The sequence below is a fragment of the Solea solea genome, chromosome 12 (genome assembly GCF_958295425.1).
Source record: "Solea solea chromosome 12, fSolSol10.1, whole genome shotgun sequence".
Taxonomy (NCBI): domain Eukaryota; kingdom Metazoa; phylum Chordata; class Actinopteri; order Pleuronectiformes; family Soleidae; genus Solea; species Solea solea.
The window spans coordinates 16,749,840-16,770,748 of record NC_081145.1 but is presented as its reverse complement, the minus strand read 5'-3'; the positions used below and the strand labels follow the sequence as shown (position 1 = coordinate 16,770,748).

Below are 20,909 nucleotides of genomic sequence, written 5' to 3'. Positions count from 1 at the left end.
ACAAAGCAAACATGCTCAGGTATCTGATACGTGCGGACAGGGTAACTCAGCTGTCACTTAGGTGAGTGGTGTGTGACGTCTGACCTTGTGTCGCGCAATCACATGGAATAAATGGGTCATGGGTTGAGGGCGAATCAAAAAGGGATCATGCAATGTGATGTAGCCATTGTCAGGTGGAGGAGGGGGGGGGTCTATTTTAGTGAGCCATTCACGGGACACATGAAATATATAAATGTTTGACTAATCACAATAGAGTGCTTTTTCTTTTCCTGACTCACCAGTGTTGTTGCTGCTGCTCTGATTTCATCTCATATTCAAGGTAAGTTTGATGCAATAATGACAACAAAGAAACTATTTAACATTATTTAAAATGTAAAGGACTTATTATCCAGCTATGAGAGTAACAGGTATCTTATTATCTGTCTTTATACAGCCTTATGTTTGTCAGGAAAGAGTCTAGTGCACTATCGTAGGGAGTAGTGAAGACTGGATATCAGATTTAGAAGTGCACTCATGACATGGGTACAATGGCAGGTATTTACATCAGGGAATCCATATTAGGTCATTATTTTTGACAAGATCTCAAAGCACCTTTTTTATACATGGCTTGACATCTTTGACTGCACATGCTTCTTGATGAGTGCTTGATTCTTGAAGTGAGGAAATGTAACCTGACGCTTTAACTACTCATGAAACAATTAGTGGCTGGTCGCAGCGGGCTTGACCCAAGGTTATGGCTGAAAAGCAGATGTCATAAACAATGTGTTTTTAGTGACAACCTCCAGGATTGAGGGCTTCCTAAATTCATTTGCTGCTGTTTGTTTGCCTTGACTTCATTTAAACTGGATATATAACTGTTTTAAGTCAGAAGCTTACATACATTTGTTCTGCTTTGACACCATCACATGTTCTTTAATGAGAAAGTTATGCTGTTGTAAAGCTACTGCTACAAACGCCAGGTCAAAAAAGAGTCAAGGGGGAGCTACATACAAAAATTGGAAATTATTGTTCATAATGTTCGAGACAGGGTCTTAAATATACAGCCACTGGAAATGCATAAGTGTTGACCAGAGCCAGAATAAATAGAGAGGGTTGCATCAGGGAAAGTATTCGACGTAAAATCTGTGTCAAATTATCAGTGTGAATATTAAAGGTCTGCTGTGGAGACCCCTAATCGAGAGCAGCCAAAAGAAGAAAAGAATAATATTATAGGATGGATGCCAGATATATGTAATTACAAACCCACTTAAATAAAAACAAAACAATGAGCCTTATCCTCTTGTTTGAGAAGGATTGCACGGACTTTTATGTCCTCTAACAGTCTTTGTTTTGTTCTTCTCTTGAATGCCAAACCTTTGTGCAGCTTATCCCACTCTGGCATCACTACAGATATGGCAGATGCTTGGACGCTCTAAAGCGTGACATAAATGTGTCTAATTATAGCTGTGTAACAGGCCTAGTCTAGAGTTAGCCTTTTATAACAATAGGAAGGATTATCAGAGCCTGGGCGAATACTGAAATATGCCTGATAGGTACGTTAGTCAACAAAAATATTTTAACCATTTTACTAGACAATTTTCATCATAATAATCGTAGAAAATATGAAAGAAGCGTTGAAATAACGATTTGCACAAATTAGTAAGGGAAGAAAGTTTGATAAACTGTGCAATATAAAATGTTAAAAATGCATGGAGTACACTTAAAATAATTTCAAAAATATTTCCCCTCCAAAGGTAACACAAGCTGTAACCATGTCTGAGGGGTGAGTATGAGTTTCCTTTAGTCACAACATTTGAAGTTTTCCTTATTGTTTTTTGTGGTTTCTGATATAAATATAAATCTTATTTGTCTTCTTTTCATGTCAAATAATGATGAAGACCGGTGAGTCTTTCACAATCAATTAGTAATCATCATAGGTTTTATGAATTTCATTCTTCAAAGCACAGTTGAAACAGTGTATTTGACGTATGAACTCTGCTGACCTTTGCCACAGAGAAAACCAAAATATTCAGCAACACGCCGACTACATTTAAAGGTGAGCCTTGTTGACCTGTGGAGGCCACGTGTGTAGTGTGTCTGACAGAATGTGGCACGATCAAAAACTGTTTGGGTTTTCTTCCAAGGTTTTACTGATAAAAGCCTTACTATTCTATAGACCATTCTGCTGAGGAAGGCTGCTTCTATGCTGGTGGCTGAAAAAGAACAGAGGAAACACGAGAAAGAACGAGCTCTGAACGAGTGCTACCCTCCACTAAAGCTCTCCAGTCTGTCGGCACAGGAGCTGCAGGTACCAATGCTACAGATGATGCAGATTTTTTCCATCACTATCGAATGTACTTTTACAGGATTCTTTCTTCTTTTTTAAGGAACTTTGTAAAGACCTACATAGTAAGATTGATGTGGTGGATGAAGCTCGTTACGATATGGAGGTGAAGGTAGTCAGAAATGAGAAAGAGGTACAGTTGATACATGTACCGACCTGTTTGAATGTTGCATTTGGCTTTGTGATTCACCTGTTAACTTTGATTTTTGTGGCACAGATCGAGGCACTAAGTCATAAGATAATTGAGCTGAAGGGCGTAAAGCGGCCAAGCTTGAAGCGGGTGAAGAAGACAGCGGACGACAGGCTGGGTGCATACACCGAAAGCTCCAAACTCAAGAAGGCTGATTTCAAGGCTAATCTCAAGACAGTGAAGAAAGAAGACGACAAGGTAAATTTGTTGACAGATACAAATTATTATGAGGGCATAATAAACTACATAAAAGAGTGTTTTACCACCTACTGTGTCATTATGTTACAGAGGGAAGAGGTGACTGACTGGCGTAAGAATGTGGAGGCCATGTCTGGTATGGAAGGCAGGAAGAAGCTTTTTAATGCGGGACAATAAGAAGGTGTCTGTGTTAAATAAGGCTTTGTGAACCAAACATTTTCAAGACTGGGTTTTCCAGTTTTATGAGTGCATTTGTTTATTTGTTGGTCTTTATTTCAGGATCTCTGTCCACATCCAATTTTCATAGTAGGATGAAAATAAACTGGTTTTATAAAGAGTGATGTCAACCACAGACACCAGGGAATAAATTAATGCTGTATTACAACAGCTTTATTCTTGATTTAATGTGAACTATGTGCCATGAGTGTACGATTGTGAATTGTATTGTATCCTTTACATGTTGACACTGTGCTGAAGGATAAATAGGGTATATGGGTTGATTTTCAACTGCAGGATTTATACTAAACAGATGATGGCGCTGTCCCACTGTCCGTGTGATATTATGTGATGCTGATTAAACAACCATGATCACTTGTCTGTTTGATTTATTTGGTTTGTTTGTTGGGATGCAAGTTTCATTTGAAATCAAACTATTTTAATACAAGTCATAAAAAATGACACACTTCAGCGATATCCTGTTATTTTAGTGTTGAGTAACGGATGTGTGTTGTTGAGAGAATGCTGTGTAAAAGTGTAGTGATAAACTACAGTACAGTAAACTGGCTGTCAGGACAGAGGAAGCTATTTTAGTCGTCCACTCACAAAAGGCATCAGAGGGCCATCAAATCTGACTGAGTTTTCTCCTGCATTTAAAGACAGAGACTCTCACCTCAGCCAGTTTCCTGGAGAAATAAAAAAGGTATGTTGTTGTTTTGTATAACGATAATGTGAATTCATAAGATGTAGGCGTTCTAACTAATTAGTTTAATTAACGGTGATATTAGGTTAATGGTAGATTTATTTCATTTTGATATTCAAGAGAGTAAAATATTAGATACAATAAAACTGAAATTGCACTGCAATCTATATTTCTATACGGTTGAGGTTTTTGTTGTATGTCTGCAATGTTATTAGATCAATTCTAGTTGAGATTAAAAAAGGAATATCATTGAAAAAAAACTAAATATTGGCAGCAAACACATACATACATCAATGCTGGGATTTTCGGTATGATGAGGATAATGGATGGATGGATGATTCTAGCCTGGCTCAGTCAACAAGAGGTCGCTGTACACAATGAATCAACAAACAAATCAAATATTAATTTTTGTATTAGTTTAGGAGAAAAGAGATGATGCTTGTATGTATTTGTACAGCTATTTCTAGAACTTTATGTTGCTTTTTCTGACAAATATATTTTTTTTAGCACACAAGGCACATCCAACCATGTCTGAGGGGTAAGTTATACATATTTTGATTATGTAAATTAGTATTTGTTAAGTCATTGTCATTTGTCAGATTTTCATTATGTACTCTGTAATATACTCATGCCTCATGTGTTGTTCTTTGTTTCCATTTTCATATCTAAATGTTCTCTGCAGACCAGTAAGTTATTGTTAACCTAAATCTAAATCTTTATTAAACAAATGGGTATTTTTATTATGTAACTGTTGTTGAGGCATTGAGTTTTTGTCTCCTGTCTTTTGTACAGAAAAAAAAACAAAGATTTCTGCATCTCGCAGACTGGCTCTCAAGGTTTGATCTCATTTGGACACAAGTTTACATCGTGGCTTAAGTCACAGTGTCAGAGAGATAATAATTCTCACTTTTCTACGTGGTAGACCAAACTGCTGAAAGCAGCATCTGTGATGTTGGAAAAAGAAAAGGAGGAAATTAAGCTGGAGAGAGAAACTTCTCTGAGTGAGAGAGTTCCTCCACTCCAGCTGTCTGGTTTGTCCATGCAGGACATTCAGGTATGTTCAGGTCACTGCATGAGCAGCTCATTATACTACAATGAAACAACAGGGTTCAAATGTCAAATTACACATAAATATCGCTCTGATGCGAACAGATGTTATGGATGTTTATATGTAGTTAGAGCATTGAAGAACGAATGACTTTACATTCTATGTTTTGGGCTTTTAGTTGACACAATTATCAAAACCTTAATAACACATAGTATACATTAACAAAAAGATAATTTGCATATTAAATAGCAAGTATGCATAATAATGAACACAGTAATATGTTTAAGAATAAGACTGAACCACAGGAGTGCAGGACTCTCATGACGATGTTCAAAACTTTTGATATGATTGTGCATCTACAGACTCTCTGCAGAGAACTGCATCTTAAGATTGATGTGGTTGATGAAGAGCGCTACGACATCAACGCCAAGGTGGATAAAAACAATAAGGAGGTACTGTACATGTTTAATCATATTCATTTACTTTTCATTTTTGATAAAACTGACGTTAAAGACTTATTTACTTACATTTGTAATTGTTTACCACAGATTGAAACTCTGTCCATGAAGATCTTTGAAATGAGGAAGATGAAGCGTCCCGCTCTTAAGAGAGTGAATATCTCAGCAGATGCCATGCTGGGGGCTCTGCTGGGCTCAAAGCTCAAAGAATCTGTGGACTTCAACGCCAACCTCAAAACTGTGAAGAAAGAGGAGGAGAAGGTACCATATGTGTGGCAATTGCGGCAGAATCATGCATTTTTGTATTACGCAGGGTTTTACAACTCATGTTATTTTGAGAGAACACAGACTCACTATGAACATGTTTTCTTCTTATGACCAGAAAGAAGAGGTGACTGACTGGCGTAAGAACGTGGAGGCCATGTCTGGTATGGAAGGAAGGAAGAAGCTGTTTAATGCAGGACAGTAGATTTTGTATTTTTGGGCATTTGAAATAAACTGTTTTGCTGTACTGTTTTCAGTATTTATTTTAAGAAAACACATGAACAATCTCAATTTGCACAAATGGGCAGGGGTTTATGGTGTGTGTTTAAACCTTTGTAATATGCAAAAATATGAAGAAAGCTAGATAATATGCATTCACTGGTTTGTGGGGTTTCTATGTTGCTCTATCTGTAAATCTGGAAGTTTGTGACAATAAATTATTTTGATTAACACACAGAACTGATGCTGTACTTTTGTATATACCATATCATCACACCATGTGTTCTTAGCATACATAAAAGTCTTAGTAAAAGTTTCAGGATGTAGCAGATGTAACAGCTGCTGCTGTTAACAAAGCTAGTTACAAAGTTACAGTCACAAAAGCAGAAGTATAAGAACTAATCAAGCTCTAATTATCAAAGATAAAAACATTGATTGGTAGCTTTAAGCTGCAAATATTTCCTATCTTTGTTTTTTGTTTTTTTGCCTGATGACTCTGCTGCCATGTGTTAGTATTCCTGTTTCAACCTGGAACCGGCTCTGCTAGTCTGCATGCCGATGTGTCCTTGGACAAAACACTTAACCCCACGTAGCTCCTGACTGTGCTGGCAGTGTGTGAATGGGTATGAAAGATGAGAAAATGCACTGCACATAGATGTGCTGTATGAAAGTGTACGAGAATGGATGTAAATGGGTGAATGGCAAAACTGTAGAGTAAAGCAGCTTTGAGTGGTCATCAAGACAAGAAAAGGGCTCTATAAATACAGACCATTTAACCCCACTACCACTACCACCATCCCAGCATCAACCTGCAGGCTCAGCATTTAGGGTGATTCAGATACATATGTATGTAAGGGAGAGGTCAGAGGCTAGATGCTCAACTCTCCCATAACATTTGACAGCATTTGTTAGACTTGTTAGACAGCTGAATAATGCCAATTCTGAAAAATAACAATCATCAATTCCATCCACCCCTGTATCATCAGATGGTGCAATGACACATTTTTCATAGAGAGGCAGTGGAACACAAACTCTGATCTCCTGCTGCAAAGTCTAATCGATCACATGTCCATCCACTACGACTTTCACTGCCTCACTTTTCATATTATTTAATTTTCTTTTTGAACTGAAAGTGAATTATGCCACTCGATGTGAATCATGAGGTTAAAGTGACTGATGTAGACTTGTGACTGATGTAGATTTTAAGCAGATCTCCTCAGCAATAAGAGATCCTGGGGTGTATAAAGGAAAAAGGAGGATCCAGTATTCTTTGGAATTAATATGTTAAAGTGGGATTCTTGATGTTTACGTCTTCAGTACTACAGCAACATTAAGAGTCATCTAAAGATAATTTAAACATTTGCTTCACTAGCACACTCGAGTCACTAGAGTGGCAGCACACTTGCCACCTTGTTATAACAAGGATGATTTGCTGACTCAGCTTACAAACCTTGAGAAGCACCTGTCTTTGTTCCTCTCTTCCCCTAAATAGAATCTGAGCAACCTTTAGTTTCGGTCTTACCTCCTTGGTGGTAAAGACTACTGTTGTCTGCCATCATGCACAGGCAATTAAATAGTGACTTACACTGATGGAATAAAGATCCGCACTCTGATCTCTGTATGCTCTAAAAATATGAACTCTATCATTCAGTAGAAGATGAACATTGATTGAGAAGATGTATGTGTTTACAATTCTCAAATGAAATGACAACACTATAATTTTCTGTGTAATCAAGCTGCCTATGTGTGTATTTGCAACAGTATATCTAAAGAACGTCTTTAGATATACAAATAAGGAAATACAAATACTCCAGACTTGACCCAATTCCAGCTGGTCAATTTTAAATGTGTAACACTGACCCAGCACGACTGTGATGACCTCTTTAAATGCTCAGGGTCAATTCCTCCAACAGGTGCTGCTGAACACATGCAAAATACCCAACGGTTTAAGGCCATAAATGCAATTTTATTACCCCCTTTCCTGTCTGAAAGCTGTGGTAAATGCTATGTGCAACAGTAAATGTCACCGTTGGCATATAGGCAGTAGCAGTAGCACAGACAGCAGGCTATTTTAATGAGCCATTCACATTTGGCACAGACACTATAAATCAGATTTTTCTTCATCATCTCTCAGAAAGTCTTCACACACTCTTCAGCATTGACGTGTGGTTCACGGAGTTGTCTATCTTTACTAAGGTACAGTGATTGTGATGCGGGTGGATTAGCATAGCATAGTATGATGGGCATGTGCTTGTTTTTTTGTGTCAGATCGGATTCAGAGTACTGTTTTGTTTTTGATTACCATCAACGTAAAAATCCTGTCTTAACTAGCCAACATACAGTCCTTGTGATTGTGATTTGTCCACATGAATTATTGTGATTTATTTTTCACAAAAGAAATGTGTGTCCTATCAGACAGTGCAGACAGAAGGCTACGACCATTTAAGAATCTAAAATGTGACGTGAAGTGAATCGCAATTATTTTGGAAATCTTTGTATCTTCCCAAGTAGGGAGTAACTACAATGAAATGATTATAATCTGATTTATTGAGGAAATATTGGCTGCCACAGTGATGCTATGTGCAACAGTAAATGTCACTCAAATAAGGGTGTGTATCCAGCTTTAATTGGTGAATGGTGAATTGGTCTGGAGTGGATGAATTATTTTAACCTGGGAAGATCATGAATCTTCAGTCTGCAGCTGACATTGAACAAACAGGTGTTAAATGGGAAGGGAAGTTGTTCTATTGGCAGAAAAGCATGATAGTAAAGATGTCTATGGATTCAGTTTCACACACATTTTCTTTCTTGGTTCAAAAATAGTTTTTAACTTTAACTCTTTGACCTCCTCACAGTGTGGGACCTAAAGACAACCATGGCTGACGAGTGAGTATGATCATGTGACCACTGACAGCTATTAAAACAATGCAATAATATTCATGATGTAAATATGTTTCTATGTGTTTCTCCCTCATGTTAATGCTTCAACAGACCTGTGAGTATAAACCCATTTTTTCAGTCCTATTTAATCATATATGCCAATTGTACTTCACTACGCTGTGTTGTCTAGTTTGTAGACAATGAATATTATTTACGTTTTGAATTCTAGAAAAAGTCAAAGATCTCTTCCTCCCGAAGGCTGGGGTTGAAGGTAAGGTTTTGTTTCGCTGTGATGTTGTTTTTAATATAGTATTTAAAATAAAGAATTTACGCTGTTTGATTTGGTGGGTTGTGAATGGTGTGGCTGAGTTGTAGGATCAGAAGAAGTGATTGACAGTGTTGATATTTAGTTGTACTTGTGGCATTTTGTGTGCTCTAATTGGCCTTGAGATTGATTAAATAACAAAATCATTTTATGTTGATTTTTTTTTTCTGTTTTAGATCAGACTGTTGGCAGTTGCTGCTGAGATGCTGCAGGAGGAGAAGGAGCAGAGTGAAAGGGAGAAGGAGGTGGCTATGGCAGAAAGACTTCCTCCTCTAAATCTGTCTGGTCTTTCTTTGCAAGAACTGCAGGTATTTTCGCTCAAATATAAATGAATGCAAATGTTTGTCTCTCAGTAACTATAGCTCTTGCTATTAGCATTCATGACACATTTTCAGATTCAGTAGAGGAGACTCATACTGTGTTTCACAGGATCTGTGCAAAGACTTGCACCACAAGATTGATGTTGTCGATGAGGAGCGTTACGATATTGGCCTCAAGGTTTCCAAAAATGACACTGAGGTAAGCCATTTAAGAATAAATGGAAATGTTAGCTTGTTATCACCATGAGGACAAAGTAAAAATGTACAAACACTGCCTCCAAGTGGCAACACTGAGGAAAAACAAGACAAAACAGAATCTTATAGATAGGGTGTGGTACTTATCTTTGTCCCTAATTTTTGTCTTCTTTCATAATATTTTACAACTCAGCTCAGTTCCAAATGTAGGAAAATAACACCTTCTCCATTGTGATCCATGACATTTTATATCTGCATCAAGAGTCTCATTATCCAAATGGCTTAAGATATACAGGGTGATTGCAGACACATTGATAAATCCCAGTTTTATATGGAATATGATACTTCCCTCTCCATTTTGGTCATGAACAAAAATAATTGCAATGTATGTTACATCAATCGATCTGCTCGAACCCTCTGCCCAGATGGACAACATGAAACTGAAGATCACTGAGATGCAGAGTAAGTTCAAGAAACCAAACCTGAAGAGAGTGAAGATTTCAGCTGAGGCCATGCTGAGTGTGCTGCTGGGCTCCAAACACAAAGAGTCCTTTGACTTCAAGGCCAACCTCAAAACTGTCAAAAAGGAGGATGAAAAGGTGAGCCTCATATTGGGTTATGATCTAAAAAATACTAACCAAAAAAGCACAGCAGGTAATGGTTGTATCGGTTTTAGCTGGGCTGTTAATCTAACAAGTTATGTTTCCTACAGAAAGAGGAGGTGACTGACTGGCGTAAGAACGTGGAGGCCATGTCTGGTATGGAGGGCAGGAAGAAGCTGTTTGATGCCTCTGGAAACTAAAGAAACATTGTTTTGTTCAGAGAATCGTCCTCTTATGTTGAATTCATTACATAACCTACTGTCAAATCTATATCACAATCTATATCACATTGGTTTATGAACACTACAGTTAATTAACTACATAGAGTTTGTATTTGAGTTACTTGACTTTATTAAATAAACTTCATTATAGGCTGTTGCGTATTGGTGACAAAGTAATTACAGTGATCAGCCTTGAGATGGCAGCATAATTCTTTCAAACTTATTTTCAGTGTCCTCAGTCTCAGTGGAGTTGACTGTGTCAACACAGGTCTGTGAGGATTATCCTTCATAAATTAACACCTAACAGTATATCAATAAATAATTTTGTCCAAGTTTGTCAGATATAACATTTTTTGGCAATCAAAGATATACAGCTAAATTATTATTTAAATAGTGTAATTGCAGTATTTGTAGGAGTTCTATTTATATGTGTCCTCTATTATATGTGCAAGGCTGTAAACCAGCAATGTTCTCAATAAAACCTCAATGATCCTGCCTTATGTTGTCCATGAATATACGTACTCATGTGAATTGTTTCTAGCATCCATTTTCTTTATTTCATATACATATTATTTGACTAAAGCTACGTCAGTCTTCAATCTCTCCCTCATCTCTCAAGAAAGCGTCATTGGATTGTCCTAAGACCTTTCACACCTCATACCTCAGACCCAGAGCAAGAATGGTGAGGACAGAGGGTCTATTTTAGTGAGCCACTCACATGAGTGCTGGAATCTATATATCTACCCTCTTTCTGTCTTCGTTGTCACAAAAAAACAAGCCTGTGACTATTTCTCAGCCGGTAAGGTAAGGATTCTTATCATAGAAATATTACACAGTATCTCAGGATTTCAGTTAATTCTGTTAATTAACATGTTGTACTTTGTCTAAACTGAAAGCAGTTGCTCTGATAAACAAAATATAAAATGTTTTTAAGACATTTTATAAGTTATTTAGGGAACAGCAATAACAGCTGTCTTTCTCGGATCTGGATCGTGAGCAGAATTTGCAGCTGTAAATAATACTTCACAGTGTTTGACTTTTGAAAAACAAACTATTATAATTGTTTTGCACTGCATTTCTTCTGAGTTTAATAATCTATATTAGGACAAAGTTTCTTCTTAATTAATCAAAAGTGATTAAATATGCATAGCAAAAAGCATACTGCCCATTAGTATTAGTTGTTTTTTTTAGTTTGACCTTTATACAATTTCATAACTTTAAGTCTCATGCTATGTATCTACAACCAAGGTATGTGGAGTTTCTAGCTTAGAACTATTTAAATCTGATTCGTTGTTTCTAATTCCACTTGGTAAATTGATGTGTCTGTGTTATTAATAATTCACACTTATCATTTTCTATCTTCTTGGTGGATTTAAATAGGGGAGACACACTAAATTGCAGTCATGTCTGAAGCGTAAGTACCCAGATCTCACTATCGCTCATCATCATACCATGACCATGGCTCTTTAAATTACAAACAGATGTAACATTATTCTGTTATAATTCTACTTTTTCTCTTTCTATGTGGACACCATCCATCCTATACTGTACAGGCCACCGGTGAGTTGATCATTAAATTGTTAAATTTGTGGCAATGGTTATGGGATTAATCTAACTGGGAATTTTACAGGATGGGTGCTTTAAATTTTAAATAAAAAAAAAAAAAATATTTATAATATATACTGTATATATACATATATATATACACATATTCAATATCAACATGTAACCAAGTAAAACAGCTTTTGCTATTTCCATTTTGTTTTTTTGTGACTTAAAGCTATGAATACTGCCACTAACACCTATTTACTTATCAATCAATAAGAAATGTTGTAAATTCAGCATAAAACTTAATTCATTTTTCCACAAAGATCGTTATTTAGGGGTCTGACGCAACATCAATTGATTCCCTTGTGCAGAACTATCTTCTTACTCTCTGAATTTGAGTCACAGTAGCATTTATTGCCCTGAGGACATAGTGCTGCTCAGAGGATGTATCATAATCTCTTGATTTGTAAACACAATGAAGACTTGCATAAGAGTCAGACTAAAATCAAGTCAACAGTATATATATGTGTATATATATATATATATATATATATAAATACTATATACAATATATAATCTACTGTAAAAAAATCTGAATAAACTGTTCATTGTTGTCTTTTGTAGAAACCAAAGCCAAAGATTTCTGCATCTCGAAGACTGTTCTTGAAGGTATGTTATGTGTTTTTATGTCACTGTCTCGAATTACGTTGTCTATACTGAAAATTGTCTGGCTGACTGAGGTGTAATTTTGTCTATGTGCTGTGCACCAGACCAAACTGCTAAAGAAAGCCATGACTATGCTGGAGAGTGAAAAGCAAGTCAGAAAAGACGAAAGAGAAAGAACCCTTGCTGAGAGAGTCCCATCCCTCCAAATGTCAGGCCTGTCTGTACAGGATCTACAGGTATATAGTCTATCGCTGAAGTGCTTTAATCTTATAATCTGATTGTAGGTTGTGAGAAATAACACTTAAAGGTCCTGAGCCACAAGCAATTAAGTTTGTTTTTAATTTCACCTTAATAAGCACCATCTCTTACAATGAACAATTACTTTTATACATAGCATTGTCTTTGGTGTAATCCGTATCAAATTAATTCTACAATAAGACACTGCATACATTTATATACATTTATGGTTATGTATACTGTATTTCCAAATACACAAACATGTTATTCTGCCATGCCACATGTCCATGAATATATCCAAACTTCAGAACAAATGCACTAAAGGTTTATGTCCACAGACCCTCTGCAAAGAACTACACCAGAAAATAGATGTGGTAGATGAAGTGCGGTATGACATTGCTGCCAAAGTGACGAAAAATGATAAAGAGGTAAGTGATATTTGCCAAAAACCATGTTAGCTTTATTTATGAAGAGATGAAGAAAGTAGGCAGGAGTACTGGAAGTCTAGGTGTGCAGCAAAGAGTGAAGTGGCAAAGGAAGATGATTATAATGAATTCTATGAGATGGTAGACATTAATAAAGGAGAGTAGGAGAGAAGGTATCAATTGGCTAGACAGAGAGACTGAGCTAGAAATGTTCTAACAAGTGAAGGGTGGAAAGGCAGTTGGTCCAGGTGATAATCCTGTGGAGGTATGGAGATGTATAGGAGAGAGCGCAGTGTGACTTTTTGACCAGATTCACACAGTCATGGAGAAAATGCCTGATAAATGGAACAGTGTAGTGGTACTGATCTTCAAGAACACACGCGATGCAGTACTGTAGTAATTACAGAGGTCAAAAGTTGCACTCAGGGGTGGCTTGATACCACTTTTTCATGTCCAGTTCTGATACCTTTGTGGGACTTTTAGGGTTTTTGTATTTTCATGATTTCCCGGATTTCCCCCCACGAGATCTAAAACCAGTCATTTTGACCAATACTAATACTGAATATCATGTGTCTATTCACTAAAAAAAAATAGATTCAATGCTAAAAAATAAATTAATGTTATAGTAATGCTGTGCATTTGTTTGTCAAAAAAGGTACAGGACCTGTCTCAGAAGATCTTTGAGTTAAAGGGGAAGATGAAGAGACCAAACCTGAGGAGGGTGAGGGTTTCTGCTGACGCCATGCTGGGAGCTTTGCTGGGCTGTAAGGTCAAAGAGTCTGTGGACTTCAAGGCCAACCTCAAGACTGTGAAGAAGGAGGAGGAAAAGGTAAGGATGTTTGAATGTAACAAGCCAAATATCATCTGCTCACTTCATGTTTTTACGGCTTACTAATGACACAAACCTATAGTGCACTATAGTATAAGACTGTAAGACTATAAGTTCTTTCGGAATTGTGATCTAGATTCTATTTTACACTTTTACCACACAGAAAGAGGAAGTGACTGACTGGCGTAAGAACGTGGATGCTATGTCTGGGATGGAGGGCAGAAAGAAGCTGTTTAATGCTGGACAGTAGATTTATAAGTATATACCTTTGGGAAATGTGCCAGCTGCTTTACAACAGGTACAAGTACCACCTAATCATGTGACTGTTGTTCATTTAATAATGACAGGTAAAAAGGAGACCCAACAATCAGGTGGTTCTGGCAAGTTCATGTTTCAACTGTTTGTGAAAATGGCAGTACTGAACATATTAACGTCATAATTGAGGAATACATATTGTTTTTGTACATAATGGCATAATGCTAACTGTATTATGAAAAACCTATGTATTTAAGGATGTATACTGTTTTTGCATACAATAAACAGAGGGAATACAGATGTTTTATTAAGAATTTTAATAAGGCATTTTATCTGGTGTATTAGGGAAGATAATAAATACACACAAGGACAGTTTAAAGGTCCTTTAAATCTGGCAGTCAAGTCTGAATGGAGTCACGTTGAAGTGATAATCCTCAGAAAAGACTGTGGAATTAATAAAATATATGCTGACAAGGAATACATGTGCATCAAATAATAAAACGGTCATAACTGCAGAAAGGAGTGGTCATCTGTGCCTTCATATGGGAAGCTGTTTTTTCTGCTTTCTTTTTCAAGTGACTTTTGTTGATATATGGTCATACATTTCATGAATGACTTATTGCCATACCTTTTAATGTGGTAATGCGACCTGCCCTGATATAGATATTATATAAATTTAGGGAAAAAGTGGCTTTGAATGGTCATCAAGACTATAAAAGTGTGATATATAAATACAGGTGATATATAAAATACAGACATAAATGTTAATCATATATCAGAAATAACAGTTTTATAACAATGATTATTTAAGGATTCCAGCAACTTTGAATACAACAGTATACAACAGTGAATGTTGTATGCTGTGATTTCAATTGCAAATTTTTGGTAATAATTAGGGTTACATGAAATATAGCATAATGCTGCCAATAATAATTATAATAAATAAAGCTGTTAGTTATTAAAAAAAAAAATTCAGGTCAATAAAATGTCAGAAATTTGCTACAAATCCTAAACCGATCAATTCTGAGGTACCTCTATTTGCACATAAGCTTTTTAATAGCAGACATATTGAAAGGTGGTCACACTAGAAAAAGCACATGTGCATTTAATCAAAATTAATAATGCATGAGTTCCGTTTAGCTTCCTCACCTTATGGGTGCATGCTGGCTTTCAGACACACTGTCTTCGTTAGTGTGATCAGTAACACCTGTGCCTTTCCTGCAAAAACAAGTCAAAACCAGAGGGTGGTTTAAAAACATGGGTCAAAATAAAATACAGATTATACATGTATAAAACATAAAATGTGAATATATATGTATTTTTCTGGTGCTCTATAATTAACGGTTGTAGTTAATTTAGAGGTCCAATGTGTAACATGTAGGAGGTTTTATTGGCAGGAACTGAATATCCTGCCATCCATCTATCCAAGTATGTTTGTAAATATGTATCACTGCTTCAAAACAAGTTGTTTGGTTTACATAACTTTATGCCTCTTACCTGTACCTTAGACACAGTCCTCAGTTAAAGAAGGGCACCATCTTGCCCACCATGTCTCTAAAGAGGCATTCTTTTTGATGTGTGATGGCCAATTAAGTTCTTTGATGCATTTTGGGAGGGGGAGGGGTTAATGGAGGAGTTTTCTGGGTCACTGAATCCCAATCTTACATATGGCACCAAAATCTATAGAGCCGGCTCTGCTACTCTGGACCTACAGCTACAAACCCACAAACGTTTAACTTGAGTTTGACCCATCTTTACTGTTTTTATGTTGGCATTAATGTGGCACTGGTTTCTAAACTTAAGGTTAAAGGATTTAGTGTCATGTTTTCCCCTGCATACAGCTTACATAAAATGTAAGCTGCCTGTGTGCAGAGAAATCCTGTAAAAAACTGCTGTCTTTCTCTTACAAACACTATAAATCCTCTCCAAGGTGTAAACAACAGAGTTCATACTACAAAACATCAACTTTTCCACGGCAACAGACTGTACCTCTCCACATCCACGGCGTTCAACGGTCGGTTACCACCACCACCTCCTCCTCATACCCCCTTTACTACGCCTAATAAGGGCATTTGAAGATGGCTCCGCCCACACGCGGGACCCACTATTCTGATTGGACAATCGTAATGTCAATCACCATACTGGGGAACGTTTGCTGTGCACGTTCTGGGAGCAACTGTCAACACTGAAGGCGACTCCAGCTACAGTTAGGCCGGACTCAAAACCCACAAAGGGTAAGACGAGATTTTTTAAAAACATTCTGATCATTTTTGGACGAGGATGCCACATACCTGTTTTTGTTGTTGCTTTTTTTAAAACGTTGGTCGGTCTATATCTGTAGCAACACGTCCACTCATCCTGTAAGCCTAGCTAAAAAGCGTTACAGCATCCTGTAAAATGTGCAAAGGCACACTGAAGTCGTGAAGTATAAGTTTGTTTTTTATTTTGTTTTGTGTTCAGCCTGCAGTATGCACAAGGCTGGATAATAATGCTAATTGCTGTAGCTAACTGCCTTTTCCTTGTCACCTTTAGAGGCAACCTCTAACCTTTAGCTCTGCTACTGAACTCAGATCAGAGACAGTGACAGAGAAATAGTGAGGCCACAGTGTGATAGATAGTCCCTGCTGGTGCAAAAGGGCAAGAATATAAATATACAGATATAAATAGAATATTATAGTAAAGTATGATGATGATGATAATAATTCAGAAAACTGTAAAACAATACTTAAGATAAATACATAAAAGTACTGAGAACAATATAGAAACAACATTTACACACATATTAATAAGTTACCAATATCTTACAGAATAGTCATATAGTAAAGCAGTGATATTGCTAGGTACATTAATTATAATCTGAAAGGATACAGTAAACTAACTATCTGTGCCTCATTTTTCAGTATAGGTCAATATCCCCAGTTAATAATTATATTAAACCATACTAGCATCAAACAGGAGTTTAATATTGAAATTGATTGAGAAATAAACAGTTTAGTTGAGACCTGTTGAATATCCAAGGGAACCACACAAATGACCTGTAGGTGGAAAGGATTGACTTCCTTGGAAATCTGTCATCATCACTGTTAAAGTAATATAAATGTGGAATATAATTACATTACAACTGTCAAAAGAGTGTTCAAAATTATGATGATAACAGTCTGGTCCCTATTGGTCCTCAGCCTGAATTGAGCGGTGGTTGGTTAGCCTTTAGATGAGGCCCTCAAATATAACCATGGGCCCTAATGGTGAGCAGAGACCATAGATGTAATTCAAATGAATTATAAAATCAACCTTTAGCCTATAAATTGAGGCTAATATAGGGTTAGTATAATCTCTCTTCTCTTTTTTGTTGTAGTGAGGAGTTATGTATGTGTGCTCTGTTATGACAGACATGAATGAATGAAGGGCATTACAGTAGTCCAGGTAGGAGTAAATGTATGGATATATTACCACCTTGAGGTGTTTTCTGGTGAACATCTGTGTTATTTTTGAGGTTCTTTTTGATCAGAAGGAAACTGGACTGTACAATGGAGTTAACATGTGTGTACATTTATCAAAAATGACAAAATGTTCTAGTTATATTGAGGGTGTGTATGTTTGAGGAGAGTGCAAATTAACATTATGTTCTATGTCAGTTGGGATTGGCACCAACAGCCTTGTGACCTCATGTAGAGGATGTGGAGGATAAATACTGTCATTTCTGTTTTCACTGACTGTATAACCTTTATCTCCATGTATGCAGGTTCCTGCTGTTGGTGCTGCGGATGTCCAAGTACAAACTCTTTCTGCTGAGGCATGGAGAGGGTGCCTGGAACAAAGAGAACCGCTTCTGTAGCTGGGTTGACCAGAAGCTGAGTGAAAATGGGGTGAAGGAGGCCCAGGACTGTGGCAGGCTCCTGAAGGAGCAAGGTTACAAGTTTGACCAGGTGTTCTGCTCCATACTCAGCCGCTCCATTCAGACAGCATGGCTGGTGCAAGAGGCAATGGGCCAGGAGTGGGTCCCCGTCATCAAGTCCTGGAGACTTAATGAGCGCCATTATGGTTCTCTGATCGGCTTGAACCGGGCAGAGATGGCTTTAAAACACGGGGAGGAAAAGGTGAAGTTGTGGAGAAGGAGCTATGACGTTACTCCACCTCCGATTGATGAATCTCATCCTTACTTCCTGGAAATCTACAATGACCGCAGGTACAACACTTGTGATGTGCCAAAGGAGAAGCTTCCCAGAGCAGAGAGCCTGAAGCAGGTGTTGGACAGGCTGCTGCCCTACTGGGAAAGCACAGTTGTTCCAGAGATAAAGAAAGGCAAGACTGTGCTCATTTCCGCCCATGGAAACAGCTGCAGGGCTCTGCTGAAACACCTGGAAGGTAGGCCACATCACCCTACTATGTTTTCATTTTAAAATGAAACAAGAATTATCAAGCATTTTAGCTCTGTATCAGTTTTCATCTGTGATCCCAAATCCCAAACTTAGAGGCTTTATGAGCTGATGTTTCTTGTAGAGCCAGTGAATATTTATGTTCCAGAAATGGAAGGCTGAACTTGTACAAAAAGACCAGTGAGTTTGTATTACATTTGGCCATGGCTATAGAATCCACGCTGACCTTTCTTCACACTCGTGAGCTGCAAGGGCTTCATGTGCCACTGACCACTCAGTAACTGAACTCATGTTGCCTGTTACATAATAATATGCAACACAGAATCTGAGACAGCTAAAACTCTGTCATACTGACATAACCATAGAGAGCATTAATCTATCTTGCTGGCAGTAGTGTGTCACATTACATGAATGTGAAATTAAAGACAGCTGTCAATAAGAATTTTAATATTCCTGCCTTTATTTTAACAGGTATATCAGATGAGGATATAGCGGGTGTCACTTTACCTACAGGAATACCTGTGCTGCTGGAGCTGGATGACAACCTCAGGCCTGTGAAACCTCGACAACTCTTAGGAGACCAGGAGAAGATTAAGGCGGCCATTAAAAAGGTGGAGGACCAGGGAAAAGCCCTGCCTTCAAAGTAAATGCACTGGAGTGGCTGTAAGACACGGTAGATCTGCCTTTTGTGACTTTTAAGTCATTCTTTAAGTGTAGCCAATAACAACAGTGATAACAATTTAGTCGGTAAGATTGAACAAACAAGTGTAAGTCTTAGGCCATGTTAAGACCTTGTAATAGAATCTGCTTCTGATGATCTGTTGACAAGTGGACAGTGCTAAATGACAGGTGTGAACAGGTGTTAAAGATATGATCACTTAAACCACATCTGGAGGTGGTTTGGGACGTAACGTACTGCCTACTGATGTCCTCAGCACCATTATACTGTCATGACAAACAAAACCACAACATTGTCTCAAAAGAATATAAGGGAACTGTAATTATTTTTTACAGATGAAGCTAATGCTGCTCACAGCACATTGATCTGCTCACTGCATATGGAGACACATTTTTATGGCAGGTGTGAACTTAGAGCTATTTACTTGTGAACAGATCCTTTGTATGGTAATACCAGACCTGAACTATAAAGTTACAGTTTGTGTAATACTGTAATGATGTGAACACAGGATGTGGGTGTCATAGGTCAGACTGGTCCTACTGGGTCAGGAAAAGTCCAGATATGTACTGTAAATGTCTCAGCACTGTGTGTAAGCACTGATTAAGTCTTTATGTTTTACTTATATATTTTTTTAGGCTAACTGTCCCATTGTACGACTGTATGGTGAATGTAAAGTTAATTATTTATTTACTCACTGACTACCTTTCAGATGTGGTAAAGCTTAAAAAACGAATATATATATTATAATAATAATTGAAATAGGTCATGTTCAGTTAAAGGGAAAATGTTGCTGCGTTGCCAGAGAAAACACAAGCTTTGAGAAAGTATTAACCCTCAATCGTATTTTTCAAAAATTAATCTTGTCTCATGGAGATTTTTAAGAATGAAAAGATGGCGTTTACAAACCTTTCCTCCAAAAAAACACTGAAGTTCTGTACTACCCTTAGTTACTTACTCAGGAGTTACTCCTACGTAAATAATAATGTTGATACATATACACGTATACATAGAAAGGCTATGTTTTTGAGTGAAGCTTACCATTATGTTTAAATACTGAACAGTGCTTTTTAAAAGCAGAGGGGTAATGAATGTGCTACTCGGCCTAATTATTGCTTGGTGCTTTGCCGTTTCCGGCCATATAAGCAATATTTTTCATTTATTTATCCATTTTGTTACAGTAAAGTAAAACATGACTGAAATATTGTAGGCAACACAAGCATGGATTTGGATCTTGGATTCTAAATTATTATTTTTATGTTACGTGTTTTTTTGTTAATAACATGGGGGAAAATGTTACAAACTACTCATGAGTCTTATAACAGCACTATTATGTTATGTTACCACTGTGGGTGGCAAAGGCCACTGTGTACTGTATTGTGCTTCTTGTTTTTAGACAGAGACTACTGTGTGTCATTTATATCTCCTCTGTTTCCCAATGTGTTTGTTTGCGTCTTTGCTGTTGTTATTTTTGGTCTGTTCGATCAACAGAGGATTAAAAACAAGTGGAGAACATGCAACTATTGATACTAAAGAGTAACAAAACATTTCATCGCAGATGATTTAATAACTTCCCTGCTGTCTACACCCTCCCACGAGAGACGTGTCAGGATAATATAAAGGAAAGAAATAAACATTTCCTTAAACTTTGTCTGTTTGTCATTTTTTCAGATAAATCATCGTTTTGCAACGGCTTAGTGTCTCGCATGTCTCAATGATATACAGTTAGCAGTAA

General features: G+C 37.2%; 5 protein-coding genes and 1 long non-coding RNA gene across 6 annotated transcripts; all 6 read left to right on the top strand.

Annotated features, from left to right (window-relative positions):
* Positions 1-1,947: 1,947 nt before the first annotated feature.
* LOC131469875 (troponin I, slow skeletal muscle-like) lies at positions 1,948-3,304 on the top strand. Its single transcript, XM_058645284.1, has 5 exons — positions 1,948-2,035; positions 2,156-2,287; positions 2,367-2,456; positions 2,541-2,711; positions 2,802-3,304. The coding sequence occupies exons 2-5, from the start codon at positions 2,183-2,185 to the stop codon at positions 2,886-2,888; spliced, it is 453 nt and encodes a 150-aa protein (XP_058501267.1). The 5' UTR covers positions 1,948-2,035; positions 2,156-2,182; the 3' UTR covers positions 2,889-3,304.
* Positions 3,305-4,552: 1,248 nt separating this feature from the next.
* On the top strand, positions 4,553-5,605 carry LOC131469877 (troponin I, slow skeletal muscle-like). Its single transcript, XM_058645287.1, has 4 exons — positions 4,553-4,684; positions 5,041-5,130; positions 5,227-5,397; positions 5,519-5,605. The coding sequence occupies exons 1-4, from the start codon at positions 4,580-4,582 to the stop codon at positions 5,603-5,605; spliced, it is 453 nt and encodes a 150-aa protein (XP_058501270.1). The 5' UTR covers positions 4,553-4,579.
* A 3,112-nt stretch (positions 5,606-8,717) lies between these two features.
* LOC131469874 (troponin I, slow skeletal muscle-like) lies at positions 8,718-10,659 on the top strand. The gene is made up of 5 exons (XM_058645283.1): positions 8,718-8,770; positions 9,001-9,132; positions 9,254-9,343; positions 9,765-9,938; positions 10,052-10,659. Exons 2-5 carry the CDS (start codon positions 9,028-9,030, stop codon positions 10,139-10,141), a joined length of 459 nt encoding a protein of 152 aa, XP_058501266.1. The 5' UTR covers positions 8,718-8,770; positions 9,001-9,027; the 3' UTR covers positions 10,142-10,659.
* Positions 10,660-10,784: 125 nt separating this feature from the next.
* LOC131469878 (uncharacterized) lies at positions 10,785-11,722 on the top strand. The gene is made up of 2 exons (XR_009241843.1): positions 10,785-10,966; positions 11,543-11,722. It is a non-coding gene; the product is annotated as an uncharacterized LOC131469878 (long non-coding RNA).
* A 586-nt stretch (positions 11,723-12,308) lies between these two features.
* On the top strand, positions 12,309-14,641 carry LOC131469872 (troponin I, slow skeletal muscle-like). The gene is made up of 5 exons (XM_058645282.1): positions 12,309-12,379; positions 12,481-12,612; positions 12,952-13,041; positions 13,694-13,867; positions 14,031-14,641. The coding sequence occupies exons 2-5, from the start codon at positions 12,502-12,504 to the stop codon at positions 14,115-14,117; spliced, it is 462 nt and encodes a 153-aa protein (XP_058501265.1). The 5' UTR covers positions 12,309-12,379; positions 12,481-12,501; the 3' UTR covers positions 14,118-14,641.
* A 1,596-nt stretch (positions 14,642-16,237) lies between these two features.
* bpgm (2,3-bisphosphoglycerate mutase) lies at positions 16,238-20,824 on the top strand. Its single transcript, XM_058644398.1, has 3 exons — positions 16,238-16,356; positions 17,865-18,487; positions 18,970-20,824. Exons 2-3 carry the CDS (start codon positions 17,887-17,889, stop codon positions 19,143-19,145), a joined length of 777 nt encoding a protein of 258 aa, XP_058500381.1. The 5' UTR covers positions 16,238-16,356; positions 17,865-17,886; the 3' UTR covers positions 19,146-20,824.
* The last annotated feature ends 85 nt before the right edge of the window (positions 20,825-20,909 follow it).

Excerpts from the sequence above, each read along its gene's own strand:
- LOC131469874 (XM_058645283.1), top strand. The coding sequence starts at position 9,028 with ATGCTGCAGGAGGAGAAGGAGCAGAGTGAAAGGGAGAAGGAGGTGGCT. Across the intron at positions 9,133-9,253 it reads TTTCTTTGCAAGAACTGCAG|GATCTGTGCAAAGACTTGCA; the intron begins GTATTTTCGCTC and ends TGTGTTTCACAG. Across the intron at positions 9,939-10,051 it reads TCAAAAAGGAGGATGAAAAG|AAAGAGGAGGTGACTGACTG; the intron begins GTGAGCCTCATA and ends TGTTTCCTACAG.
- LOC131469872 (XM_058645282.1), top strand. The coding sequence starts at position 12,502 with ATGACTATGCTGGAGAGTGAAAAGCAAGTCAGAAAAGACGAAAGAGAA. Across the intron at positions 12,613-12,951 it reads TGTCTGTACAGGATCTACAG|ACCCTCTGCAAAGAACTACA; the intron begins GTATATAGTCTA and ends TTATGTCCACAG. Across the intron at positions 13,868-14,030 it reads TGAAGAAGGAGGAGGAAAAG|AAAGAGGAAGTGACTGACTG; the intron begins GTAAGGATGTTT and ends TTTACCACACAG.
- LOC131469875 (XM_058645284.1), top strand. The coding sequence starts at position 2,183 with ATGCTGGTGGCTGAAAAAGAACAGAGGAAACACGAGAAAGAACGAGCT. Across the intron at positions 2,288-2,366 it reads TGTCGGCACAGGAGCTGCAG|GAACTTTGTAAAGACCTACA; the intron begins GTACCAATGCTA and ends TTCTTTTTTAAG. Across the intron at positions 2,712-2,801 it reads TGAAGAAAGAAGACGACAAG|AGGGAAGAGGTGACTGACTG; the intron begins GTAAATTTGTTG and ends ATTATGTTACAG.
- LOC131469877 (XM_058645287.1), top strand. The coding sequence starts at position 4,580 with ATGTTGGAAAAAGAAAAGGAGGAAATTAAGCTGGAGAGAGAAACTTCT. Across the intron at positions 4,685-5,040 it reads TGTCCATGCAGGACATTCAG|ACTCTCTGCAGAGAACTGCA; the intron begins GTATGTTCAGGT and ends GTGCATCTACAG. Across the intron at positions 5,398-5,518 it reads TGAAGAAAGAGGAGGAGAAG|AAAGAAGAGGTGACTGACTG; the intron begins GTACCATATGTG and ends TCTTATGACCAG.
- bpgm (XM_058644398.1), top strand. The coding sequence starts at position 17,887 with ATGTCCAAGTACAAACTCTTTCTGCTGAGGCATGGAGAGGGTGCCTGG. Across the intron at positions 18,488-18,969 it reads TCTGCTGAAACACCTGGAAG|GTATATCAGATGAGGATATA; the intron begins GTAGGCCACATC and ends TTATTTTAACAG.